Source organism: Camelina sativa, chromosome 3 (genome assembly GCF_030686135.1).
Source record: "Camelina sativa cultivar CO46 ecotype springtype chromosome 3, ASM3068613v1".
NCBI lineage: Eukaryota > Viridiplantae > Streptophyta > Magnoliopsida > Brassicales > Brassicaceae > Camelina > Camelina sativa.
In genome coordinates, this window is record NC_141882.1 from 9,200,224 (window position 1) to 9,227,183 (window position 26,960).

At 36.5% G+C, this 26,960-nt stretch overlaps 6 protein-coding genes across 16 annotated transcripts; 3 read left to right on the forward strand and 3 right to left on the reverse strand.

Moving 5' to 3' along the window:
* Positions 1 to 2,759: 2,759 nt before the first annotated feature.
* On the forward strand, positions 2,760 to 3,696 carry LOC104776347 (uncharacterized). Its single transcript, XM_010500391.3, has 2 exons — positions 2,760 to 3,099; positions 3,188 to 3,696. Exons 1-2 carry the CDS (start codon positions 2,884 to 2,886, stop codon positions 3,566 to 3,568), a joined length of 597 nt encoding a protein of 198 aa, XP_010498693.2. The 5' UTR covers positions 2,760 to 2,883; the 3' UTR covers positions 3,569 to 3,696.
* LOC104776346 (synaptonemal complex protein 1) lies at positions 3,508 to 9,748 on the reverse strand. Of its 9 annotated transcripts, none has more exons than XR_015590861.1 (19): positions 9,068 to 9,666; positions 8,936 to 8,985; positions 8,496 to 8,703; positions 8,292 to 8,417; positions 8,120 to 8,218; positions 7,262 to 7,938; positions 6,925 to 7,173; positions 6,713 to 6,841; positions 6,543 to 6,611; positions 6,349 to 6,459; positions 5,818 to 5,925; positions 5,623 to 5,733; positions 5,465 to 5,551; positions 5,214 to 5,262; positions 5,016 to 5,129; positions 4,855 to 4,935; positions 4,722 to 4,781; positions 4,184 to 4,300; positions 3,508 to 3,787 (listed from the first exon to the last, which is right to left on the reverse strand). XR_015590861.1 is itself a non-coding variant. In XM_010500387.3 (19 exons), exons 1-18 carry the CDS (start codon positions 9,210 to 9,212, stop codon positions 4,199 to 4,201), a joined length of 2,613 nt encoding a protein of 870 aa, XP_010498689.1. In that variant the 5' UTR covers positions 9,213 to 9,748; the 3' UTR covers positions 3,508 to 3,787; positions 4,184 to 4,198. The 9 variants fall into 9 exon arrangements, 3 of the variants coding, with proteins under 3 accessions (XP_010498689.1, XP_010498692.1, XP_010498690.1); XR_015590864.1 differs by having other exon boundaries at positions 5,818 to 5,986; XR_015590863.1 differs by having other exon boundaries at positions 5,214 to 5,300; positions 5,818 to 5,986.
* An 887-nt stretch (positions 9,749 to 10,635) lies between these two features.
* On the reverse strand, positions 10,636 to 11,264 carry LOC104776348 (multifunctional methyltransferase subunit TRM112 homolog A). Its single transcript, XM_010500392.3, has one exon. It carries the CDS (start codon positions 11,152 to 11,154, stop codon positions 10,780 to 10,782), a length of 375 nt encoding a protein of 124 aa, XP_010498694.1. The 5' UTR covers positions 11,155 to 11,264; the 3' UTR covers positions 10,636 to 10,779.
* LOC104776349 (synaptonemal complex protein 1-like) lies at positions 11,264 to 17,141 on the forward strand. 2 transcript variants are annotated; one of them, XM_010500394.3, is made up of 19 exons: positions 11,264 to 11,807; positions 11,890 to 12,018; positions 12,172 to 12,379; positions 12,458 to 12,583; positions 12,657 to 12,755; positions 12,937 to 13,613; positions 13,702 to 13,950; positions 14,034 to 14,162; positions 14,261 to 14,329; positions 14,405 to 14,515; positions 14,845 to 14,952; positions 15,037 to 15,147; positions 15,219 to 15,305; positions 15,467 to 15,553; positions 15,639 to 15,752; positions 15,825 to 15,908; positions 15,978 to 16,040; positions 16,468 to 16,515; positions 16,893 to 17,141. In XM_010500394.3, exons 4-18 carry the CDS (start codon positions 12,532 to 12,534, stop codon positions 16,498 to 16,500), a joined length of 2,073 nt encoding a protein of 690 aa, XP_010498696.2. In that variant the 5' UTR covers positions 11,264 to 11,807; positions 11,890 to 12,018; positions 12,172 to 12,379; positions 12,458 to 12,531; the 3' UTR covers positions 16,501 to 16,515; positions 16,893 to 17,141. The 2 variants fall into 2 exon arrangements, with proteins under 2 accessions (XP_010498696.2, XP_010498695.2); XM_010500393.3 differs by having other exon boundaries at positions 11,890 to 11,939.
* Positions 17,142 to 18,130: 989 nt separating this feature from the next.
* On the forward strand, positions 18,131 to 20,516 carry LOC104776351 (putative protein phosphatase 2C 9). The gene is made up of 6 exons (XM_010500395.3): positions 18,131 to 18,344; positions 18,449 to 18,565; positions 18,878 to 19,117; positions 19,321 to 19,597; positions 19,706 to 19,860; positions 19,987 to 20,516. Exons 2-6 carry the CDS (start codon positions 18,530 to 18,532, stop codon positions 20,122 to 20,124), a joined length of 846 nt encoding a protein of 281 aa, XP_010498697.1. The 5' UTR covers positions 18,131 to 18,344; positions 18,449 to 18,529; the 3' UTR covers positions 20,125 to 20,516.
* Positions 20,517 to 22,793: 2,277 nt separating this feature from the next.
* On the reverse strand, positions 22,794 to 25,781 carry LOC104776352 (14-3-3-like protein GF14 epsilon). 2 transcript variants are annotated; one of them, XM_087501532.1, is made up of 7 exons: positions 25,330 to 25,781; positions 24,468 to 24,774; positions 24,079 to 24,166; positions 23,863 to 23,972; positions 23,628 to 23,776; positions 23,238 to 23,275; positions 22,794 to 23,128 (listed from the first exon to the last, which is right to left on the reverse strand). In XM_087501532.1, exons 1-7 carry the CDS (start codon positions 25,394 to 25,396, stop codon positions 23,123 to 23,125), a joined length of 765 nt encoding a protein of 254 aa, XP_087357658.1. In that variant the 5' UTR covers positions 25,397 to 25,781; the 3' UTR covers positions 22,794 to 23,122. The 2 variants fall into 2 exon arrangements, with proteins under 2 accessions (XP_087357658.1, XP_087357660.1); XM_087501534.1 differs by lacking the exon at positions 22,794 to 23,128 and having other exon boundaries at positions 23,232 to 23,275; positions 25,330 to 25,516.
* Between the last annotated feature and the right edge of the window lie 1,179 nt (positions 25,782 to 26,960).

Consider the following 26,960-nt stretch of genomic DNA (forward strand, 5'->3'; position numbering starts at 1 on the left):
TTCGTAATATTATTTAAACGGTTAATTACTACAGAAGAATATTAAAGTAAAATGTGTCAATTTGTTATAGTTATATTTAAATTGTGTTTAACAACTCATTTATTGTCCTTTAAAAAAAAAACTCATTTATTGTATATATATTCATTGAAATTAAATACTCGTAATTCAAGTCTTTAATTTTTGTGCTTTCATATCCTACATTTTGTTAACTTGTACTGTACTAAAACATTTTTAGTTACAACACAATTTAGATATCTAATGAATATTTAAAAGTTTTCAGTTAGATGCATACACCAAAATTTTATATTAGGGGTTGATCCTAACTCTAGGTTTAGATTTGGATGGTGACATATCAACGACACAATGTGTGGATCAATACAATTTTTTTTTACTAACACATACATGACCTATATCTTTATATATGTAATATGATACTGTAAATGAATATATATATATATATATATATATATTTTTTGAACTAAGATACTATAAATGTTTCTAAAAAGTAAATGCATCCGTTGATTTTTTTTTAAAATAGGAAATATAGAAAGGCGATTAATGAGGAAGCTGATCCAAAAGAGTCCTAAATAAAATAAATGAGGAGTCGAGGGCCGTGGCATTGGTAGGCAGCTGAAGAAGATTTTTTTTTTTTTTTTTTTTTTTGACAACAAAGGATACAAGATTGGTTCAAACAAGTCAATACGAATGTATATTGTTAACATAGGTAACTTAATGCGAACTGTGCGAACGCGTCGCGCAAGATTATCCGCTGTACTATTCTGAGAGCGCGGGACGTAGACTAATGTAAAGAAGGTAAACTCCTCCTTATCCGCCTGGATGTCCTCCACATAAGATGTAAAAGCTGCCCACTTGGAAGGCGAAGACACCATCTTCACTAAGTCGGAACAGTCGGTGAGAAAAACAACAGATTGGTTATCCGTTCCAATCATACATCGCATAGCCCAGACAAGGGCCTCAATCTCAGCATGAAGAGGGGTCAGACTACGACGAAGATTGGCAGCTCCCATAGTGGGGACATCACCATAGGGCGACGTGCAGAACCACCTTCTTCATGCATAACGGTCTGTTGCTTTCCAGGAACCATCTACAAAACAAATATAGCTCGACAAAGAACTAGGAGCACTGAAACCCCTGCTTCCCCGGGGAACAACCTCAATAGGAATAGCCGATGCGACCGTCAAATCCTCTGTTTGAGCCAGAGCCCATGCTTTTGCCTCATCCTCCACTAGCCGCAAGATTGCTAGGGGGTTGGAATCCAGATTACTAAAGAGTTTATCATTACACGCTTTCCATATATACCACAAGATCCAGGGAAAAAATTCCTGTGTCGGAACATTTGGAAAACGCCAAAAAAGAAAATCCATGTTTGTGAAGATTGAAGCCGATGAAAAAACACCGAGAGCTGTCGGAAAATGCGACAGAGCCCAAACCTGTCTAGCAGGTGGATATTCAAAGAGGGTATGATTAATTATCTCCTCATGAAAACCACAAAGACCACACGTGGCATCACAACTCATACCACGTTTCCTTAGATTAGCTGTAACTGCCACACAGCCCCTAGCAACCACACGTGAAGATTTCAATATATATGTGTTATTTGAAATTGTTTGCTTAATGTTTGGAATACTATATGGAGTACTTTTTATTGATTTTTTTTTTCTGGCTATAAACTCAGTTCTTTTTTTTTTTTTTTTTTCAATAGTTATAAATTTTCCTATGATATATTGAAAATTCATGTAATACACATGTTCACAATAAATAAAATTTGCGAAGAAATCAATTAAAGTGAAACAAAATCATTTAAACGTCTTATAAAAAAAGAAAAAAAAAATCAGAGGAAGTAATAAATATACGTATTTTTTGGTGTTGTATATTGAAAAGTGGGAGTGAGAGTTATTGTGGTATTAAAGTTTCTTAGGCTTTCTGCATTCATGAAGTCATCAACCTTCCTCCTTCAACTGTATTTAGTTTCTTTCTATTTATTAGTATTGTTTTCTTATTGGGTTTCTATATTTATTATTTATTCACAATATCAATCACATAACTCTTTTCATCACCATACATACACATGTAGACAACTTCCATGACCAACAAGAATACATACAACTCGCATATATAATTATATATATATGCTTGCATCATACATACGTTTAGATAATGGTTGATGATATCATCATGATGAATTTGATATTTTGATGATAATAGTGGTGGAAACAGAAAAAAAAAACAGATAGAGGATTCAATAGAAGAACTAGTATAAATCTAGACATCAATGAGGCTCCTCGGAGCAATACCCACACTTATTAATCATACATCCAGCTTGAAACTCACACATCATCATCTACGTTACTTTACCTTTTTCATTTTTCATCCCATGTAGTACTTATTTCCTTAAAAACTCGAATTAATCCACAACAGCTACCTTTCTGGATCGTACTTGATAAATCTGGATCGTATAGTGTTAACCATAACGTATAATTCAAGTGGTTAAATTTTTTTTTTTGAGTTATACCATCATTCTTTAGATAGTAGTAGATATGAACACACTAATATGAATTATAAATGCAAAAATAAATTCTTCTTGAGTAACAACAAATACCAAGGTGGACATTATATTGTGCCATGCAAAGTAATCCCAAATTGAATTCTATATTGTCAACGAATATCTACGATATTTATTTTGGTATATCTAACTCATTAACTCTGTCTACTATTCTACATGAACCGGTGGGGGATAATAACTCCATGGGCGACTCATCTGCATATATATACACGACTTTCACGAACTGTTCGTCTATTCTGATCATTCGTTCTACCTAAGCAAAAGTGAGAGATTCTTAAACGTAAAGTGGAAAAGGTATAATGTTTTCTCTACATAATGGAACTCTCTGTTCTAAAAAGAGGGATTTGATGAAAGTCTATGGGGAACCGTTCCATGGTTCCTTGAAACGGAGCAAACAAGGAGATCAAGCACAAGAAACACTTGAGAAGAACATCACTACTCTGTTCTTTCAAAGATCAAAGTCAGAGAGCTCCATATTGATAAATCCAGATGTTCAGCTTCACCTAGAGGCTAAGGTATGAAATCCGTAAACCAAAGTATACATGAAAGGATGATATGCACACACAAACATGAACTAAAACATGTTTCAAATTTATTTTGCAGACCCAATCAGAGACATATGATGATCACAGGACAGAGCTGGATCTTGATCTGAACCTATCTTCATCATCAAGTTATACTGTGAAAACAATCACGAAGAAAGATGATGGTTCTAAAGGTGGAACTTTGAACATGACCCCAGGGAAGAAGGGGATATCATGTGATCTAGGGCTAAGCCGATCCCCGTCTTGGTTAGCGTTTGAAGGTGATGATGATAACCAGAAGAAGCAAGAGATGGTGACAACAGTGTGTATGAAGTGTCACATGCTGGTTATGCTATGTAAATCAACTCTCGTGTGTCCCAACTGCAAGTTCACGCACACTGATGATCATAATTCCACTAAACAGTTTAAGACTTTAAATTTGTTTAAGCTCTTATGCTAGACAGTCTAGCTTAGACTTGCTTGTCAGCGTGTATGTTCATGGCATGAGCCCAAGTATGTGGAACTAGATATGTATGAGTTATAATGTATATACAAGTACTGATAGTTATATTCTATGCGTTCTATGAATGGCTTTGATCGGCATGATTGTACTGCTTTCCACTTTCTTCCTTGTGATTCTTCTCAGGCATCATTTATCTCCTCACTTGGAGTCAGTGTTCTGTATAATTATCCAACAATAAACTGTTAAAACTTGTTTAAATTTCTCAACAAGTAACCTATATATACATAACCACTTTTTCTCTAATCGAAACAGATGAAGACCAATGTAATCAGTTGGGATTTTCCAAGGAGAATAAGAACTAATTTTGTCTTCTGCTAATAGCCGAGCGATTTCTTGAGTTTGGGGACTTTTTGTCAACATATGTACCAACATCAGAAACAGGTTACGGATTAATCCCCTTACCAACATTTTACAAGTTCTTGAAACACTCCATAGTTATTCATGTTAAGAGAATGATATAGTTAATGCAAGAAGCTAAATGTTATGTAATCGATATTCTACAAAGAGTATGCTTCTGAAAGTGCGAGAGATAATGTAGTGAATAGAACTGACTTTGTGTGGTAGACTTCAATCAAATGCATAGGGATCATCAGCATATGGGTTGAGAGAGCCTTCTGAAAACAAATCTCCAATATTTGCAGAGCCAAGATGACCAGTCCTTACTGCGCCCTGCAGTTAATACGTAGTTAACTTAGAACGTATTTTAGAAACCTAGCAGCATTACAACAGCATCATCCATAATTTCTTGACTTAAAATCAATTTCTGCACTTAAAGTTCTGGACTTTCCATAGCACAAGGATCACTGTATTTATACTTGGATAGACCTAACAGTTGGCTAAGCGGCCCTAAGAATTTATGAAAAGTCTGAGCTTCAATTGATGTCACCTGTCAGATTATCTATTCTTGACAAGGAAGATGAGGTGGAGTAAATTGAGTTACAAAAAAAAACTATAGTGCATGTTATGGAAATATGATGCTTTTCCTATCATCCAGTTTACCTTTTTACTCTCTACTCCAGCACTAAGTTTACTTGAGAGGGGTTTATACATTTCAAGCATAAGCAAAAGTACTTTATTTTTTTTATTTTACCTTGGCGACACTTTGGGGGGTCAATTTAGGTGAAGCCCTAGTCCTGCGTCTTTGTGGCTCCTGTTGAAAAAGAGTGTAAAGCTAGCTTTCTTGAATATGTTCCATATATTTCTTGTTTCGATGGAAAAAGTACCTCAATGGCTGTATTTCTTGTTTTTCTCCGTTTGGTTATCCTCCCATTATTCGTTTCAACTTCATAGTCACGATGAGTTCCCTGCCCAGTTAAACCACAAACCAAACGATGAGGTTGATTTTGATGCAAAAGTGTAAAGATGTAAAGGTTCAAATGTTTACCCTGCTATGATGCTTTGGATTTGGAATGCTCAGTACGCTTCCTGTGTTTACATGTTGAGCTTTCTTCAATATTTTTGGAACAGGTGTTTCTTTTGCCTTTACAAAAGGAGAATCCTGTATTTTGATACATAAGGAAGTGTTTATGTGTGTAGCCTTGACAACGCAGAAACGAACAAGATTATATATTTGATTCTTTGCCTGTTCGTCATTATTGTCTGCCCTCACTCTTATATGCTCGCTTCTTTTGCTACCACCAAGACGAGAATCTTTCAAAATTGAATAGTTCTAAAAAATAATAAACATCGTGTCAACTATATTATGCAACACCCTAACAATATCCAGTTACAGATACATCTTTTTCCATATATTACCCTGTTTATGTTATTTTTAAGCACACATCTTAAAGTAGATTAGATAACCATAAGTGAGAAAGTGAAGTTCACTCTAACCTTGTTTGAGTTTACTTCTTGCTCTTCAGGGGGATTGTCACTCATCACCTTCCACTGTAACTGCACCAAAGCTCTTTGCCTCTCTTCCTGCAAGGTTAGCCCATTAGTTAAACCCATAAAGATTCATCTTATAATGGATCCTGTTAAGAATCACTTACTTTTTTCCTTTGAAGATCTAATTCTTCTTGCAGCTTCTTACAATCATCTTCATACTGACACTTGAATGCTTTCAACTGAGCATCATGCTCACTCTTGAGAGCTGTTATCCGCTGGATAAATATACAAACTATTTGAATACCAAAGGCTATATACTCTTGCATCTCTCTGAACTATCAAGTTAAATCTGTGGGTACCTCTTTCAGTTCATTTTCAGCCTGAATCTGATTCTGTCTCAGTTCCTGGTCATACTTGGCTTTGAGATTGAGCTCCTTACTCTCATGCTCTTCCCGAATACTGAGACTCTGGGGAACATGCAGCCTTTCTCAATTTATTTCCATAATAATTCGAACTTGGCTTGACATGCTGTCAGAAATAAACTTCCATACAGATAATGCATACAAGAAAACAGGAACTTGATTTCAGATATCTTCATTTTATGTTATTAAGCCTAACAATTCAACCTAGTTGGATTGATTCATTCTATGCTATGCACCTTCATGCTTGAGGATGGTCATAACCATCAGGTTTCTTTGGAAATTAATCATACTCATCAATAGTATCGGACTGGACAACGCATGAAACCAAGTAACAGGATAAGATGTGGTAGTTTAACCAGATATTCACAAAGAACATTTTCCAAAAAAGCTCGTTAAAATATTATCTATATATGAAACAGCATGATCTGTTAAATAAAAGATAAAAAAAGATATAGATGCGGTGTATACCAGAGAAGCATGTTCCTCTTGAATGGTCAGCAGTTGCCTCTTTGATTCTTCTTTGCAATGTGAGAGTTCTTTATCATATTTAGTGGACAACTCTTTGATCATATTTTCAACCTGAAGTTAGAACCACAAAAAACATCACCCACGCATCATTTGCTCAGTAGACTGCAACAAAAGATACTGCAGTCATTACATACCTTATCCTTTTCAGCATTGATAATTTCCTGCTTCTCCACGTCATACTTCCTCCTGATATCATTAATTGCCTAAAGAGAACATATAGAGATCAAATTGTCATTAGAGTGTTGGCATATTGCTATCAATTTTTGCTAATATATGGAAAAACTGCTACAGATATACGGTATACCTGGTCGTTCCTCTGTGATAATTCTTTCAAGTGCCTTGATAATTCCAACTGTTTGCTTTCTAGCATCAGATCATATTGCTTCTTTGCTTCTACAAGCTTAGTTTCAGCAGTTACCAGTAACTCCTTGTCCTGCAGTAGGATTTATATTTGATAAGTACTAAAAAGGTGGATTAAAAATCATAAAGCCATGCCCAATAATCAACTTTTTAGACCTTATTGATTTGTTGGTTCAACTTCTTCTCGTCTTCCTTGCACTGGTGGATAAGACGCCCTTTCTCCTCTATGACGGTTTGGAGCTCGTTCACCTCTTTTGCCAATAAGTCCGCCTGCAGCTGATGGCTCTCACTCTCTTTCTGCAAGGTCTCTAATTCCTCAACTTGTCTCTGGGCATCTGCCTGCAGTTTCTCGCATTTCTCTTTGTTTTTCACCTCCATTGATGAAATATTTAATGACAATTCTTGCTGCAAGATATACAAGAAAAGAAATTAGCATTGCAAGCATGCATTAGATACAGTTTTAACGTGCATAGGGATAGAAATCTTGTTTTACCTTCTTATCCTCTAATGTCTTCAAACTTCCCAATAAACTTTCTATCTCCTTTTTCAGCTTCGAAATCACTGATTCTGTTTCAGCATTCTTTGAAACTAGTCCTTTTGCTTCAGACTCCAGTTTATCAATGGTCTGGCTTGTAGAACACCGTATCCCAGAAACTTGAGATATTAAAGACTCCTTATCAGCCTGGAGCTCAACTATTTTCTCGTTTAGTTCCTTTCCTGCTGATTCCAAAGCTTCTTTTTTGGCAGTTACGCTAAAGAACTCACGCTGGAGTTGATCGAATGATCTTTGAGCACGATCAATTGCAAGATCTCTGTCTTTTTGCAGCAACAGAAAGTGGGTATCATATAGGCCACTAAGTTGACCAAACTTCTCCGTGAAGGTCAAATTCTTTTTATCCAGATTAGTCAACTCGGCTGCCAAGTAGCGGACCAGGTCATCGAGCTTTTTAACCTCCTGTTCGGAGCTGACCAGTTTTTCAAACAGTTCATTTGCACTCAGCTGAACACTCGTCTTTTCTTTTTCCAATTTCTCTTGGATACTAACAAGGTCTTTGACCTCGTCTTCTTTTGTTGTTAACTCAAGATGTACCTTTTCTAGTTGGGAATTCAAGTTTTCAACGTTGAGTTTTCTTTCGGCTGCAGTTGCTTCCAACTTTGTTATCTCAGCATCTGCCACAGAGGAATCACTCAATAAGAAGATACAATTGCTGTAAATCATGAAAAAAATTCAGAAAGATTCAGATAAATTTAAGCTCTTCAAATTGTAATCTAGAACAAGACTATTTCAACCATCATTTTTCACTGCATGTGACCAACGGCATTGAGATTTCATGTAGAACAAGACACAAACCTTTCTTCTCTATGATACTGGCAGTTCTGCACTGTTCATTTAGATAGTATATATCCTTCTGTTCTTTCTCGAGTTTGAGCTCCTCAAATTCCTTATCCCCTGCATTTTTGACTCAAAGATGTTAGATACCAGTTGCTTTTCAAGTCAGAAGTAGAATAATTTAACAACTTACTGCTTGTGATGTTCGCTTTAGCAGCATCTAAGCTTAAAGACATATCTTGCATTTGCTGGTTTAAAGAGTCTATTGCTTCTGAACTAGTATTGAATTTGCTCTCGAAAAAGTCCTTATCCTTCTCAGCTGCAGATGCAAATTAGGAAACAGATAAAGCAACAAATCATTTATGATTTTCACAAGCTGAGATGACTGTATTCTTACCATCCTGAACTTGGGAAGCCAAGTGCTGCAGAGTCTCAGTAAGCTGATCACACAGAGCCTTTGTTGAAGAGAACTTAGACTCCAATCCTCTCCAAAGCTTTTCATCTTCCTTTTGCCTAACTCTGAGCTTAGCATTCTCATTAAAAGCGTTCTGAAGTTTATCCTCTAAGGCATAGACATGCTCCACTGACTTTTTCAGCTTACAATTCTAAGACCATGGAAAAGCAAAAATTCCTTCAAAATTAGGTGATGAAAGATGTGTCGGCGATGAACTCAGAAGAACAAAAACAAGAGCTCGAACCTTCCGATCACAACGAAGTTTCCAATACACAAAATCAAAAACACAAACCTAGCAATATACCTCAAATGCACATCCATCGAATCTATAAATTCGTAAACACAAACAATGTATGAAGAAAACAGGATAGCTTCCAAAATACCGCCAGTTCTAGATCTGTTCTCATAGCCGCCTGATCCTTCACCAGCTTCTCTGTTAAACAAACGTAAAATCGTCGGAATCATCATAAAAGTACGATTCGAGAGTGGCGGAGTGAAATAAACAAGAGAAATACCTGCAGTGAGCTTCAGATTCGAGAAACTTCCGGAGACGACGGAATCCTGCGGCGGACGAGTGGAGAAGGAGTGCGTCTTCGCCGATCCGGACATCGATCGGAGTTGATCCAAGCTTTTCATCGCCGGAAACCCTAACTTCTGCATCTCGAGATCGTAAGGAACACAAATTGATGAAATCGATCACTCGCTCTAGGTCTCTCTCTCTCTCTCTCTCTCTCTCTCTCTCTCTCTCTCTCTCTCTCTCAATTTCTCTCGCTCACGGAGATCGAGATTGTAAGAAACAACAATGACGAAAACGATCCTTCGCTCTCAATTTCTTCCTTGCGCTCTCGGAGAGTGAGAAAGAAACTAAAATCAATTGGGCGCCAATAACGTCGGTGGTGCTTATTTATACCGGAGAAGCCGATTCATTCTCTCCTCAACGGCATGCTGACATCAGAGACTTAGAATATCGCAGGTGTCAGTGTCACGTGGTATGATCGACGGCTGAGATTAATTCTCAGCGAGCCATTTCGATCGACTTCTTTGTTTTTCATTTTCTTCGTCGCCATTTCAACGAAATATACCATAACAATCCACAACTCCCCATTTTCTTCTTAGGCTTATATAAATGGGTTTGTGTATAAAGGTGTGCGGTATATATAATAATCAATCTATATAATTTTCGTGCACAGATTCTCAATTTTAAAAAGAAACAACTTATTGTTAAAAGTGTATCAAACTCTCTGTTATGCAAATTCCGTATTTAAAAGAGTTAAACTATTTTACTCTCAAAGACAAACTAATCATGTGCCCAATGTGGAGAAAAGCTTAAATAACAAATTTTACATGTTAAAACAAACCCACGAAGACGAAGGAATCGTGGGTCCAAACTCCAAACTGCTGAACTGCATGTTGAACACTGCACTCCTAAGGCTAAGATGTACAAACAATGAAGCAAGCATGAGGTAGATACTAGGACATAGTCTGAGAGTGGAAAGCAATGTATTGTGGTTGTGGGGGATACTGCTTTTATTAGTACATAAACAATAGAGGACGAACTAGTTTAAACTCTTTTGTTCAATGTGTTTGATATATTCATCTAGCGAGGATCCATATCAGTCAAGTAGTTTCTCTTAATAGTATGATTAGGCAAGATTGAAAGACTATCAATAAGAGTTTTATATCTTGAATCAGCTTGTCTGCATTCATCATATAGCTGTAAAAGACATGAAAACATCCAGCACATAAACACAAAGCTATGTATCTAATCGAATTATGAATTCAACATACTCAAAACTATCATATATGGAGTCACATAAGTCGTACTTGCACTGAAGCAGCTACATTTTTTAAAGTTGAGAGATTGGCAGCTACATACGCAAACTTGAGGATTACAACAGTTAAGAAGAGGGTCTTGATCGGCCATAAGAACAGTGACAGAGAGAGACCAACAATGCAAACCAAATCCACAAGATGCGCACCAAAAGTTACTAGATTAGTGACCAAATTACTCGAAATAATCCTCACAATCAGGCATCATTATCCTGATAACAACCCTACCAATACAACTAAAGGATCCAACAACGAAGAAAAGTGATGATTCAATTGCATATCTCACTAAAAGGGTTCACATCACAAACATCAGTAGCAAAAACCCAGAAACCCTAACAAAACCCCCCAAAAGAACATCATAAACGAAACCTTACAAGTAAAATTTTTCCCAATCAATTTAAACCTCGTCTTCATGGAGAAGCATATTTGGGATTCCTTTGTTAACCGGAAACTTCCGTCCAGTCTTAGGACAAACAAGCGCACCTTCCTCAAGGTGGAGCTCTAGCAACGCGTGGTGGAGTTTCTTAAGAAAAGACTCATCGGATTCAAGCACCGCCGCATCCGGAGAATCCTCCGGTAACTCTGCATATCCCATGGAACGAGCACCTTCCACGAGAGCTTTCCACTCGAGCTTCGCGAACATGTGCCTGATAAAATCGGGATTGAAATCGACTTCCTTCTCAATCACGTTCCCAGCTTCGATCCGCAGAGGAAACCCATTGGTGACTCCTTTAATGTTGCAGGAAAGCATATTGTGCGTTATCAACCTCATCTCTAGCTTTTCTCTGGCAAAACCTAGTAAGAGAGGAAGAAAAAGAAGTGAAGAAGACGAAGAGGGCTGCTCTGCTAAAGCGGCTGAGGGTTTTTGTGTATCAAGCGAAGCCGTTGATTATGCCACCTGGCTACTGCGATCCTTTAAAGACTCTGACGTCAGCAAACCGCGTAAGTTTTAAGCAGCTCTCTAGCGCGTGGAGTATATATCTATTTCCCCAAAAAAAAATTGCCGTTAGCAGAACGAGTCGGCTTCTCCGGTATAAAAACACCACCGACGTCTTTGGCGCCCAACTTTATTTCAGATTCATCTCACACAATTTCGAGAGCGCGCGCAAGATATTGAGAGAGAGAGAGAGCAAGGAAGAAATTGAGAGCGAAGGATCGTTTTCGTCATTGTTGTTTCTTACAATCTCGATCTCCGTGAGCGAGAGAAGTTGAGAGAGAGAGAGAGAGAGACCTAGAGCGAGTGATCGATTTCATCAATTTGTGTTCCTTACGATCTCGAGATGCAGAAGTTAGGGTTTCCGGCGATGAAAAGCTTGGATCAACTCCGATCGATGTCCGGATCGGCGAAGACGCACTCCTTCTCCACTCGTCCGCCGCAGGATTCCGTCGTCTCCGGAAGTTTCTCGAATCTGAAGCTCACTGCAGGTATTTCTCTTGTTTATTTCACTCCGCCACTCTCGAATCGTACTTTTATGATGATTCCGACGATTTTACGTTTGTTTAACAGAGAAGCTGGTGAAGGATCAGGCGGCTATGAGAACAGATCTAGAACTGGCGGTATTTTGGAAGCTATCCTGTTTTCTTCATACATTGTTTGTGTTTACGAATTTATAGATTCGATGGATGTGCATTTGAGGTATATTGCTAGGTTTGTGTTTTTGATTTTGTGTATTGGAAACTTCGTTGTGATCGGAAGGTTCGAGCTCTTGTTTTTGTTCTTCTGAGTTCATCGCCGACACATCTTTCATCACCTAATTTTGAAGGAATTTTTGCTTTTCCATGGTCTTAGAATTGTAAGCTGAAAAAGTCAGTGGAGCATGTCTATGCCTTAGAGGATAAACTTCAGAACGCTTTTAATGAGAATGCTAAGCTCAGAGTTAGGCAAAAGGAAGATGAAAAGCTTTGGAGAGGATTGGAGTCTAAGTTCTCTTCAACAAAGGCTCTGTGTGATCAGCTTACTGAGACTCTGCAGCACTTGGCTTCCCAAGTTCAGGATGGTAAGAATACAGTCATCTCAGCTTGTGAAAATCATAAATGATTTGTTGCTTTATCTGTTTCCTAATTTGCATCTGCAGCTGAGAAGGATAAGGACTTTTTCGAGAGCAAATTCAATACTAGTTCAGAAGCAATAGACTCTTTAAACCAGCAAATGCAAGATATGTCTTTAAGCTTAGATGCTGCTAAAGCGAACATCACAAGCAGTAAGTTGTTAAATTATTCTACTTCTGACTTGAAAAGCAACTGGTATCTAACATCTTTGAGTCAAAAATGCAGGGGATAAGGAATTTGAGGAGCTCAAACTCGAGAAAGAACAGAAGGATATATACTATCTAAATGAACAGTGCAGAACTGCCAGTATCATAGAGAAGAAAGGTTTGTGTCTTGTTCTACATGAAATCTCAATGCCGTTGGTCACATGCAGTGAAAAATGATGGTTGAAATAGTCTTGTTCTAGATTACAATTTGAAGAGCTTAAATTTATCTGAATCTTTCTGAATTTTTTTCATGATTTACAGCAATTGTATCTTCTTATTGAGTGATTCCTCTGTGGCAGATGCTGAGATAACAAAGTTGGAAGCAACTGCAGCCGAAAGAAAACTCAACGTTGAAAACTTGAATTCCCAACTAGAAAAGGTACATCTTGAGTTAACAACAAAAGAAGACGAGGTCAAAGACCTTGTTAGTATCCAAGAGAAATTGGAAAAAGAAAAGACGAGTGTTCAGCTGAGTGCAAATGAACTGTTTGAAAAACTGGTCAGCTCCGAACAGGAGGTTAAAAAGCTCGATGACCTGGTCCGCTACTTGGCAGCCGAGTTGACTAATCTGGATAAAAAGAATTTGACCTTCACGGAGAAGTTTGGTCAACTTAGTGGCCTATATGATACCCACTTTCTGTTGCTGCAAAAAGACAGAGATCTTGCAATTGATCGTGCTCAAAGATCATTCGATCAACTCCAGCGTGAGTTCTTTAGCGTAACTGCCAAAAAAGAAGCTTTGGAATCAGCAGGAAAGGAACTAAACGAGAAAATAGTTGAGCTCCAGGCTGATAAGGAGTCTTTAATATCTCAAGTTTCTGGGATACGGTGTTCTACAAGCCAGACCATTGATAAACTGGAGTCTGAAGCAAAAGGACTAGTTTCAAAGAATGCTGAAACAGAATCAGTGATTTCGAAGCTGAAAAAGGAGATAGAAAGTTTATTGGGAAGTTTGAAGACATTAGAGGATAAGAAGGTAAAACAAGATTTCTATCCCTATGCACGTTAAAACTGTATCTAATGCATGCTTGCAATGCTAATTTCTTTTCTTGTATATCTTGCAGCAAGAATTGTCATTAAATATTTCATCAATGGAGGTGAAAAACAAAGAGAAATGCGAGAAACTGCAGGCAGATGCCCAGAGACAAGTTGAGGAACTAGAGGCTTTACAGAAAGAGAGTGAGAGCCATCAGCTGCAGGCGGATTTATTGGCAAAAGAGGTGAACGAGCTCCAAACCGTCATAGAGGAGAAAGGGCGTCTTATCCACCAGTGCAATGAAAACGAGAAGAAGCTTAACCAACAAATCATTAAGGTCTAAAAATTTGATTTTAGGGGATTGCTTTATGGTTTTTAATCCACCTTTGTAGTACTTATCAATTATGAATCGCACTGCAGGACAAGGAGTTACTGGTAACTGCTGAAACTAAGCTTGTAGAAGCAAAGAAGCAATATGATATGATGCTGGAAAGCAAACAGTTGGAATTATCAAGGCACTTGAAAGAATTATCACAGAGGAATGACCAGGTATATATTAGCAAAACTAGTGTCGTCAGGGTTCACCAACACAATATGTTATTTTGCAATATGCAAAGAACATGTGATCTGTATATGTTATTTTGCAGGCAATTAATGTTATCAGGAGGAAGTATGACGTCGAGAAGCAGGAAATTGTTAATGCTGAAAAGGATAAGGTATATATGACTGCAGTATCTTTTATTTGCAGTCTACTGAGCAGTTGGTGATGTTTTTGGCGGTTCTTATTTCAGGTTGAAAAGATTATTAAAGAGTTGTCCACTAAATATGATAAAGAACTCTCAGATTGCAAAGAAGAATCAAAGGGGAAACTGCTGACCGTTCAAACGGAACATGCTTCTCTGGTATGTATGGCATATCTTTGAACTCATCGATTGATATTTCCATATATTCCGAATCATTGACAAACTTTTTGGACGAAAAGCTATCACATATTATCTTCTTACTGATTTCATGCATTGTTCTACTCGTCCAATACTATCATTGACTGTTATTAGATTCCATAGAAACCTGATGGTTCACCATCACCAATCATGGAGTTGTATAGCTTAGAATGAATTAATCAAACTAGGTTGAGTTGTAAGTTTTATCTGTTTTGAAAGGTTATAACTGACAGCATGTCAAGCCAAGTAATAACTATATTGCAAATAAACTGATAAAATCTGCATCCCAGATTCTCAGTATTCGGAAGGAGCATGAGAGTAAGGAGCTCAACCTCAAAGCTAAGTATGATCAGGAGCTGAGACAAAATCAGATTCAGGCTGAAAATGAACTAAAAGAGGTACCCACAGATATAACTTCATTGTTCAGAATGATGCAAGAGTACCTAGCCTCTGGTATTCAAATAGCTTGTATATTTATCCAGAGGATAACAGCTCTCAAGAGTGAGAATGATGTCCAGTTGAAAGCATTCAAGTGTCAGTATGAAGATGATTGTAAGAAACTGCAAGAAGAATTAGATCTTCAAAGGAAAAAAGTAAGTGATTCTTAACAGGATCCATTATAAGATGAATCTTTATGGGTTTAACTAATGGGCTAACCTTGCAGGAAGAGAGGCAAAGAGCTTTGGTGCAGTTACAGTGGAAGGTGATGAGTGACAATCCACCTGAAGAGCAAGAAGTAAACTCAAACAAGGTTAGAGTGAACTTCATAATCTTTACTTATTGTTATCTATCCACTTCAATATACGTGCTTAAAATAACATCAGCAGGGTAATAACTGGAAAACATGTATTTTGTAAGTGGATATTGTTAGGGTTGCATCATATAGTTAACATGATGTTTATTATTTTGTAGAACTATTCAATTTCGAAAGATTCTCGTCTTGGTGGTAGCAAAAGAAGCGAGCATATAAGAGTGAGGACAGATCACGATGACGAACAGGCAGAGAATCAAATATAGATTTTTGCTCCTTTCTGCTTTGTCAAGGCTACATACATATAACCACTTCCTAATGGATCAAATGCAGGACTCTGCTTTTGTAAAGGCAAAAGAAACACCTGTGTCCAAAATATTGAAGAAAACTCACAACGTAAAGACAGGAAGCGTCCCGAGCATTCCAAATCCAAAGCATCATAGTAGGGTAAGCATTTTAATCTTTACATTTTTACATCACAATCAATCTCATCGTTTGGTTTGTGGTTTAACTCGGCAGGTATCTCATCGTGAGTATGAAGTTGAAACGAACAATGGGAGGGTAACCAAACGAAGAAAAACAAGAAATACAGCCATGTTTGAGGTACCTTATCCATCCAAACAAGATATATAACATATTCAAGAAACCTTGCTTTACATTCTTTTTCAACAGGAGCCACAAAGACGCAGTACTAGATTGACACCCAAATTGAAGACCCCCAAAAGTATCGCCAAGGTGAAATACAAATTCACTACTTTTGCTGATGCTTAACGTATATAAGCCCCCGTACAAGTAAACTACTGCTGAATTAGAGAGTATAAGAGTAAATCTGATGATAGGAAAAACATCATATTTTCATGAAACGCGCAAAAGTTTTCTGTAACTTTTACTCCGTCTCATCTCCCTTAGTAATAATATAGATAATCTGACAGGTGATTGGAGCTCAGAATTTTCATATCTGTTTAGGTGTGGTTAGGTCTATCCAAGTATAATGCTGAGAAAAATGCCAAACAACCTCTAAGGACCACTAATACTGTCCGGCACTTAGTTCAAATTAGAAGTGCGGAAATTGTTTCCAAGTCAAGAAGTTATGGATGATGCTGTTGTAATGCTAGGTTTCTAAAATGTTTTGTGACTTAACTGCATAATATTATAATCACAGGGAGGAATGATGACTGGCTCTGCATTTGATTGAAGTTTACCTCGCAAAGTCAGTTCCCTCTCTCTCTCTCTCTCTCTCTCTCTCTCTCTCTTGCAAATACATGCTCTTTGTGAAAGCTTGCTCAGCGATTTACATAAACATTTTGTTGCTTGCAACAACTATCTCATTCTTATAACATGAATAAAAACTATGCGAGTATTTCACGAACTTGTAAATGTTGGGAAGAGAATTACATCCAGAATCTGTTACTGACCCAGTAGCTATCTTCAGAAATTTTTTGATAAACCTGTGCACCAAAAGTGTTGAATTTATTTGTCATCTTAATAGTTCTCCCTAGTAATTGTATCTTTGGTATTTGTTGGTATTATTAGTGGTTTATTTGCTCTTGAGGTTAACAATTTGCTGTTGAATGATTGGCATTACAGAACACTGAATCCAAGTGGAGAGATCACTGAGGTCTGAAACGAATAACCAGGAAGAAATTGGATGGATAGCAGTGGAGTAATGCTGATGGAAGCCATTCAAACATAAGCTGATAAGCATAGAAAATAAAACAATCAGTACTTGCAGTATATATATATAGAGATATAACTCATAAGATAGATAAGGTTGATCAAACTCTTTGAATTTTCTAAATAAATGGGTTGGGATCATAAAAGGCCCATAGCAAGAAATGAGTACATGATGTAACAACTGTACACATTACTAGGGGACCTATGAAGCGAATTTGGAGGAACATATCACGGAGGATTAGACGAACACGTTTAATATTTAAAGAAAGAAATCGTTTGTTTTAGGCAAAGCAATCAAATAAATCTAATGTAGTAGTAGTATAAATAAGGGAACTAGGTAGCATTAGCTAATTGATATGTGTTTTAATTAAAGGAAGAAAAGAAAAACAAAGCAAAGGGTTATGTGGGGGGGTCAAAAAAGTCATGAAATGTGTGCGAATCACATTAAATGAAGAAACAAAAGATGGCTAGTAAGCGCGTCGAAGCCTTTGACCCTTTCCACTTTCTTGTCGCATTCGTTGATACTTCGAGATTCTGGTAATGCCAAGAGACCTGATATTTTTACTAATATTTTTATACTCAATTAATTTTTAAGTACTAATAGTACAAAATATAAAACGCATACAAAATATAAGGGATTTGTTATGATATAAATGTAAAGGAAGATGAAAGTCAACATGCCAAATAGCAAAAGAAGAGACTAATTTTTTTTTAAAAAAAATGGCAGCTTTTTTATTTTAATTTTCTTTGACCAGATCACTCTTCTGCTTCATCCTTTCTCTCTCTCTCTCTCTTCTTTTTTTCTTTTCCCCCTAATTTCATTTACACTTATCTCAAACTTCCCCCTCATCTTCTCTTTTATTTCACTTTTTGACCACAATCAATTCTTATTTGTCTATCGACACCCTCATTTTTTACTCTAATTCGAAGTATTTTCACAAATAACCTAACTAAAAAATTGAATGTTGAAGGTTAAATAGCAATTTCTGTTACTAAAATTAAGTAATCGGACGCAAAGTAGGAAGTATAATGGTCATTATTTAACAGCCAATAATATAGGGCATAAAACAAAGATTTAATACTTATGAAGCACGCCAAATGCAATACCAAAAAATATACAGATAGCTTTCTTATTTTTTTTTTTTTTCAGTGAATGAAATGAAATTAATGAATATATATATATATAAGAAATAAAAGTTTTAGCGTTAGGAAAAAGACATAAAAAAACGAAAGAAAGAAAGAGAGCGAAGACTTCGTCGCAGAGACTTTTTGTGGATTTATCGTTTTTGTTTGAGAGTATCTTCTTCTTCTTCTCCTTCTTCTTCTTCAATTCAATCAAACAATTTTTAGGGTTTATCTCACCTGGTAAATTATCCCTCCTATTTTGTTGAGCTGCCTTTGTAATGATTTTTTTGCCCTCTTCTTTGTTCTGTTTTCGAGGTTTTTGATTTTTTATGCTTTGTTTGCAGATTGGTTTGTTTATTGGTATATATATATAAATCTGCCAAGGTTGAAAACATCGGAGAAACAATTGTCTTCTTCGATTCACAATGGGAAAATTTTGTTGCTTCACTTCCGCTTCTGAGGTAAAGAGAAAAGATTCACTTTTTTTTTTTTCCCTTCTTTTTTTTAGTGTTACGGTTTTGTGTATTTTTCTATGCTTGAGATGTGTCACAAAGGTGAGATTTTTGTAAAAATTGTGTGTTTCTCCTGGATCGATCGGTGGGTATATAATAATATCTCCATGGGGATTTCTCTTTTCATGTTTGAAGAAAATTATCAGGAAAGTTCACAAAAAAAGCTTTTTTTTATGATTGATGTGTTCATTCAGAGTGTTTCTTCTTATCTGTGATTGGAGTGATGTTTTAGAAAGTGAAAGATCTGAGCTTTTTTTTAAGGTTGTGGGAGGACAATCGTCATCTCGATCAGGTAAAGGAAGAAGTGATGAAGGGATTATCAAGTATGGTTTTAGTCTAGTCAAAGGGAAAGCTAACCATCCCATGGAGGATTATCATGTTGCTAACTTTATCAACGTCCAAGACCATGAATTGGGTCTTTTTGCTATTTATGATGGTCATATGGGTGATAGTGTCCCTGCCTACTTGCAGAAACGTCTCTTCTCCAATATCCTCAAGGAGGTACACAAAGATTACTCTTTTTTTTTAGTTTTCTATGCAAATGGTTCCTTTGGTATTTCTGTTCACAAGATATGGAATACCAAACTTGGCCATGAAACATGCATACTTGGGATTATTAGAGTGGTTGCTGTCTTTCCTCATGGGCATGGTTTAAGATATTGTCTTTCATGCAGTAATCATATGCTTTTGATTGTTTTGTTCAGGGAGAGTTCTGGGTTGATCCTCGAAGGTCTATAGCAAAAGCTTATGAGAAGACAGACCAGGCTATTCTATCAAATAGTTCTGACTTGGGTCGTGGTGGGTCTACGGCCGTGACTGCGATATTGATTAATGGGCAGAAGTTGTGGGTAGCTAATGTGGGAGATTCTAGAGCAGTTCTTTCTCGAGGAGGCAAAACAACGCAGATGAGTACAGATCATGAGCCCCGTACTGAAAGGTCCAGCATTGAGGATAGAGGTGGATTTGTATCCAATCTACCAGGTAAACAAACTAATTTGATACAGCCTCTTTAGTTTGTTCCATTTAGTCATTAGTTTGTTCCATTTCTGATTATGTTTGATAAGGATTATGTGGTTTTGGATCTAACAGGGGATGTTCCTCGGGTGAATGGTCAATTAGCTGTGTCTCGTGCCTTTGGAGACAAGGGACTTAAGACTCACCTGAGTTCAGAACCTGACATAAAAGAAGCCACTGTAGATAGCTTGACAGATGTTCTTCTCTTGGCCAGTGATGGCATTTGGAAGGTAAAGGAATATAGATTGATTCTGCTTTCGAATGAAACCATTCATCATCTCTTTGTTTACTGAGTGTTTTGAGAATGTGTTTTCTGATTGTTTGTTGTGATGTTGAAATGATGATGTTAACAACAGGTGATGACAAATGATGAGGCAATGGAGATAGCAAGAAGGGTGAAAGATCCGCAGAAAGCAGCAAAGGAACTAACAGCTGAAGCATTGAGAAGAGAGAGTAAAGACGACATATCTTGTGTCGTAGTCCGATTCAGATGACAAACTCTGAAGGGAGGGGAGGGTATTTTACGAGGAGGAGATGGTTCTCCTAAATATAATAAACCCGCATTTTCAATCAAAAGATTCATCAGGACCAAAAAAAAGAAAAGCTTTGTGTTTCACTGGATTCGACGACTCTGATGATTCTGGTCTGGTTTTGGACCTGTCTGAAAGTTTCGATTTTTGTGATTAGCTTCTTGCTATGTTACAGCCTTATGTGCGTTCGTTCGTTGTGTAAATTGTGTGTTTTTTTAAAGACGACTAGAAAAATGAACATAAAAAAAAGGGTGAGAGGAAAATGAGTTGGTGGTGGGTGACTTGTGTTATTATAATTGGTTGATTTGTTATTTAAATCATCGAGATATAATATAACTATTAGGATGTTTATTTTATGTGAAAGTATTTTTTTTTTTGACATCCTTTTTATCGTTGAGTGTTGTAGTAGGTTTAGTGTCATTATCCTTGAATCAGTTTTCTAATTTGGATGAACTTTCTAACCAAACGTCTTTTAGAAACTTTTGAAATGTTTTCTCTTGTGTGTGTTTTGTTGTATATACAAGTTTACTTTTGTATAGCAAATTAGTTGACAAAATTATGTTTTAAAGTTTAAACAAAAACATTTGAGGAGCACAAAGGAAAACGTGGCCAATGGTTTGTTTATTTTCTTTCCCATGATCACACAAGTGTTTTCACGATTTCAATCAAATGTACTTGTTTTTGCTGGAACCTTCATTTCATGTGTGGTTAGAAAGGCCCAAACAAAATAACGGCCCAATTCATTAAGAGATGATCACGTCAGTGAAAATTAGGGTTTTGTAGGAGCTCAGCTAATAATACCCGCATCTCCAACTCATCTCTATATTTGCTTTTTAACTCTATTTTCGAGTAAAATTTACTCCAATTCATCTCTATTTCTACTTTTATAATAGAGATCTTTATTTTTTTCTCTATATATAGAGGAACTCTATTTTTTCCTCTATAATAGAGTTGACCTTTTTTATTTATAAAATAGTCTTTGAACTTTTAACATTTTTATATTAATAATCAAAATAAATAAAATATATATTTAAATATTTTAATAATAATTTAATGAAGTGGAGGTTTTGTATTGAACTGAAAGTTTGTAGTAAATTTTGTATAGAATGTGCTACATGACATAATAACTACATGCATAAGTTTACATAATATGATAATCGAGGATGAGCGTGATCTCAATGCACCGATTGAAGTTGAAAGAGATGTTCCACCTCCAGGAGTCCAAATGGCGGAAGATGATGATATCCGATTCCAAGAATTTCTAGGTCGATTTAGAAAAATCAAAGATAAAAAGCTCATTTCTCACTTCGAAATGCATTAACTGAGCATTTGTGGGGAAAAATACACTAATGTCGATGGTTAAAAAAATCTACTATGTTTTATTATTTTATATGATGCAATGTATTTCTTTTAATAAATGTGATATTTAAATAATATTTATGAATGTTAAAAATTTAAATAATATCATAACTATATGAAAGTTTCACAAATACTAAAATAAATAGGCACAAATACTAAAATAAATGGGTTAGTTTCCAACTTTTATAAGTAAAAGGTATTAATAGTAAAATAAAAAAGGAATCGCTACGGAATATTCTTTTTAGAGGAAAAAATAGAGATATCTATTGGAGCAAAAGTTACATTTATTATAGAGTTCCTCTATTTTAGAGTTTCTCTATTTTAGAGGTAAAAATAGGGAAAACCATTGGAGATGGTCTTAGTTTTTAGTTTTATATAAACACGATCCTTGTGAGCTAAGCAGCTTTGTACTAATCTAATCTAGAGTTCGTTTTATTTCTTTGGTTTTGTTTTTTACAAAACAACAATATTGCCTCTACTTTCGGCTGCAAGAGAAGAGATCGATTCTTGTTTGGCTTTGTTCTGGAGGCATATATTGATTCACCAATAGTAGAGGGATCTTCACTTGTTGCAGGGATTTTTTTTGTTTACATTCTCTGCTCTTTTATCCCTCTCTTTGGTACACACATACGTAATACGTTTTCAAAACATAGTTTTATGACACATATAATCATAATCAGCATTTGTTTGTTGCTGATTTATGGCAATGAGTCGTTTCTCATTGCCACAACTTTGACTTCTCTTTAAAAAAAAAAAAAAAGTCCAGTGTCCCATGGGAATACTTTGAGTTCAAATTTGAAAGTTGTCTTCTTTCGTATAGATTTTGTGATTTTTATTATTCTAATGGACATGAATAAAAAAGATTATAGAAAACAGAAAAATATATCCAGAGAAGAGGTCGGTGACGAAATTGATGATCTTTTACATGCTTATTGACATTGAGCAGGTCATTTGGGATTAAATAAAGGTCGGCGGAAAAATTGATTGTTTAGACATATGCATAATAAATATGGTGGACCAAAAAGTTGTAATGCTGTCTGGGAATAGATATGTTTGGTCGATGATTTAGCCGGATACAAAAGATTGTATGGACTCTGGTGGGAACGATACCATCGTTGTAACTTGTAAGCTGTCATAAAACGATTCATACCACATTATTCCCAATACGAGTTACATTTCACCTCAACATTTCCACTCATGTGTCTGAAGGAGAAAGTAAACTACACAGCGTTTTAAATTTGTAGACTTCCATGACTTTTGCAATGAGTTGGAACTTATAAGAAAGATTCGTCAATTTTTGATTTAATGTTGAAACGATGATACTCCTAATATTCTGATAAACAAAAACCCAAATGATGCCTGGTGGTGGCTCAATTCAAAGTTCAAACAACAAAGAAGCAAACTAAGCATAAAACAGACTCCATCCAACCATCATAAGAAGGTCGAAGATACTTGTTGTGGAAAGTTCCAAGATCTTGTTGAAACATTATCAAGAAAGACATTAAATTAAAATTACACATTCTGAGTAGCGGCGCTTACTATCTTCATTTCAAGATTCAAGATGCAGCAAGAGACGCTTCTCTTCTCACAGAGGATTCACGATTCAGTTCTGCAAAATGATTCAGTGCTTCCATGAGTGTCTAATTTATCAATCAAATGAATGATAAATAATCGTTTTAAGCAGCTTTTTAAATATCAACGAAACTGGCTTTTCATACCTCATCTTGAGGCTCATCAGCACCTTTGGTTCGCTCATCTAAGAGGAAAAAGAAAAAAGTTGAGTGTAAGCTGCAGATTCAAAGTTGTTCAAACGCAACAAAGCTCTGGAAGAGAAACAAGTATGCTAAAGTTTTCTGCTACAATCTCCTACAAAATAGCTAGAATCCAACGACTATGCACATAGGAATAAATGTATGAAGGACACTTAAATGACAGAATCCAGATTAATGGTTTCGAGTTCCCGAACATCATTATATTAACAACATTTCCACTCAAAGTTGAGGCTCTTAACAGTTCAAGAATGAACAAGATTTAAAAGGCTTATTTGATTCTTAGGGAAACTATCAATCATCAGAGGCAGATAGGGGAATAAAATAAAATAAGATTACCTCCTTCCTCATTGAGGTCTGAAGTCCACAAGGTGAGATTGTCTCTAAGTAGCTGCATAATAAGAGTGCTGTCCTTGTATGATTCCTCGTTAAGGCTGTCAAGTTCAGCAATTGCATCATCGAATGCTTGCTTAGCCAATTGGCATGCGCTGTATAACACATAGTTTCAGACTGTTAGAAAGTGACCATTGATACCATTGCATGTTCTATCCAGAAATAAGCGAACGAAACAAACCTTTCAGGAGAGTTTAAGATCTCATAATAGAAAACGGAAAAGTTCAATGCCAAGCCAAGTCTAACTGGATGTGTGGGTGCCAAACCAGTCTCTGCAGCAGCAACAGCAGCCTACATAGCCAGTACGAATAAGGAGGTCTCTTGTTAGGTTTTTCCGGGCTCTCACATATAAGAGGGAAGGCACAGAAGAGAAAAGAAAGAAACAAGATGAGAGGACCTTATATGCTTCAAGAGACTGATCTGCAGCTTCCTTGCGTTCAGCACCAGAACTGAACTCTGCCAAATAACGGTAATAATCTCCTTTCCTACATAGAAAGATCATAAAAGTAAAGTCAAAACAGTGAAACAAATATAGGAAAAAAAAGTTCATGAATTTCAGAACCATGAATCAATTTCATTTCAGGAAGAAACATAAAAAAGAGTGGTAGCAATGTAAGAGCTTAAACATATAACTTCAGTTAAGTGGATATGATAAACCTCAATATCTCATTCTTAATCACATGAATGGTCCAATCCAAATCAACTATACATTTGCTTCAGGTCATACTACATTTGAGATTTAAAAAAAAAAGGCACAGAATAAAGAAGCACAGGATGATGACTCACATTTTGTAGAAAAAGACAGTAGACTCCACAGCAGTAGAAGATGGAATGAGATGCTTATCGATGACGGACAAGATGTCATTACAAACTTTGGCAAGCTCATCTTCAACTCTCTTGCGATAAGTCTTAAGCCTCTTGACATTTTCCTCATTACCCTTAGACTCTTCCTTCTGCTCAATGGAAGATAGTATTCTCCATGAAGCTCTCCTTGCACCAATCACATTCTTGTACCCAACAGATACAAGGTTTCTCTCCTCGACTGTTAGCTCCACATCAAGCTGAGCAACTTTCTTCATCGCCTCAACCATTTCTGCAACAACAATTTACAAAGATATTAAGTACTGAAGAAACCAATCTCAGATTTTAGCTTCCAAGTAAACAATATAGCTGGTTTGAAATCTAGATTACTACACAGAATCAGATCTAGCTAAGAAATGTAAAAACTTTTTTCCATTCTTCATCATCAATCTTTGAAAAAACTAAAAGCGAAAGCAAAAGAAAAAACACGTAGAGACCGCAAGTGAAAAACATAGATCTATATCATTTTCATACTAGCCATCTTTGTGGAACCATGGACTCACACTAAGAGATTCTTCGACAAAAATGAGAATAAAAATCATATGAACATAAGATCAAGACTGATCAGATCATCAGAGCAACACCAAAAACAAGAAAATTACTTTTAAGGGCTCATCTAAATCTCTAAATCTAGATCAAAGTCACACCCCGCAGAAGAAACACACAAATCCATAAAGCAGATTCACAGAAATGTAAAACCAAATCATAGATTCGATTGGAGCAACAAAAAAAGATCGGATTTTTCAGAAACATTTTCCCAAAACAGAGAGATCCAAAAAAAAAGTACCATCGTATCTTTCGGTTTGCTCAGAGAGCTTGGCCAAGTAAACTTGCTTTTCCCTCTCATTCTCCATGGCGTTTTTTTCTTCTTCTTCTCTCTGTCTCTCTGAAGTCTGAATCAAATGGGATGCTTTGATTTTTGATTGATTTCGAGATTACTAAAGTTAAGTAACCCTAGGATGCTCTCTCTTCCTCCTATAAATATTGGCCGTTGGATCTACTTTTTTCAGTCAACAAACTCAGAACCTAAAGTTTTAGAAATTACAAAAGAACCTCAAAGGTTTTGTTTTTCTACAGAAAGAACCTTAAATTAAACCGAATCAAAATTCGAAGAACACTTTGTGCTGCTAAGTCAATAACGTAATAAGGCTAACTTACTACGCTTACGTGACAATCGGAGAAAGACATGTCCTTCCACTCCTATTTTTTTAAGGGTTTGTTCGTTTTCTTTAATACAACACAAAACCCAAATCATACACACGTACATATTTTTTTTTTTTTTTTTTTTTTTTTTTTATTTTTTTTTTTAATAATAATACCTTTATTCATCTTCTTTCTCCAAGGAACAACATTTAAAATACAATATCGATCTAAAAGATGAACTGAAGAGAAAAAAAACCCAGTAGGTGAAAGAGTTAAAGTAGAAATTGAAGAGAAGACAGAGCAAGTTACGGCTAAAAACCAAACCCAAACCCAAGAAGAAGGACAAGCTTCATGCTAAGGTTGTATGAACTGAAACCATGCGGAGAGATAAGTATCATGAAGTTGCTGAGATGGTGCTGCCACTGAAGAATGCAAAAACACATTTTTTCGATCCAGACCAAGTAACTTAGCACGAATGATGAGCTGTATCTCTTTGACCAAAATAGGTGCCGATTTTGCATTGCTAGTGTGAAGTCTTGAATTTCTCTCTTTCCAAATGAAGTAAATAGCGGCTTGGAAAATCAGTTTATAGATTACATTGAGCCTGGCATTAGACGTAGGAGATCTAACCCATTGCACAATATCATCAAAAAGAGACGGGGGAGAGAGATTATGATGCACGAAGAAAGCAGTCCACACTTCCTTGCTAAAAACACAGTCAAAGAAAAGGTGTTGTTTCGATTCCATAGCTGAGGAACAAAGGAGACACTGACCCGGCACACTTAGACCCCAACTCCTAAGTCGATCCCTTGTTGTTAGTCTATCCCGAAGAATCACCCAGAGAATAAATGTGTGCTTAGGAATTCTTTGGCTAAACCAAACAGACTTAAACCACGGAACTTGAACTGTTGAACGAGGATGCAGGCTGGCCCAAGTTTTAGTAGATGAGAAAAATCCTGGCGTATCATTATGTGAGTTACGCCACAAAAAATAATCTGAATCTGTTGGAGAAAGTTCTGGTGGAGTTGGTGGTAAACAAGCCCGCAAAAGAAGTAAAAGTGGATGTCTTCCACGAGGCAAAAGCCAAGAGCCATTTGAAATGGCCTGAGAGACAGAATTTGTTGAAGGAATTCCAGTAACCATGGGACCATTTACACCTGTTAAATCAATTAAAGGGCCAAGACCAGTCCAATCATCATGCCAGAACAATGCTAAAGAACCTGATTGCACATGACAGGAAATGTGAGGTCTAGCTAGAGAGCGTAGCTTGACCAA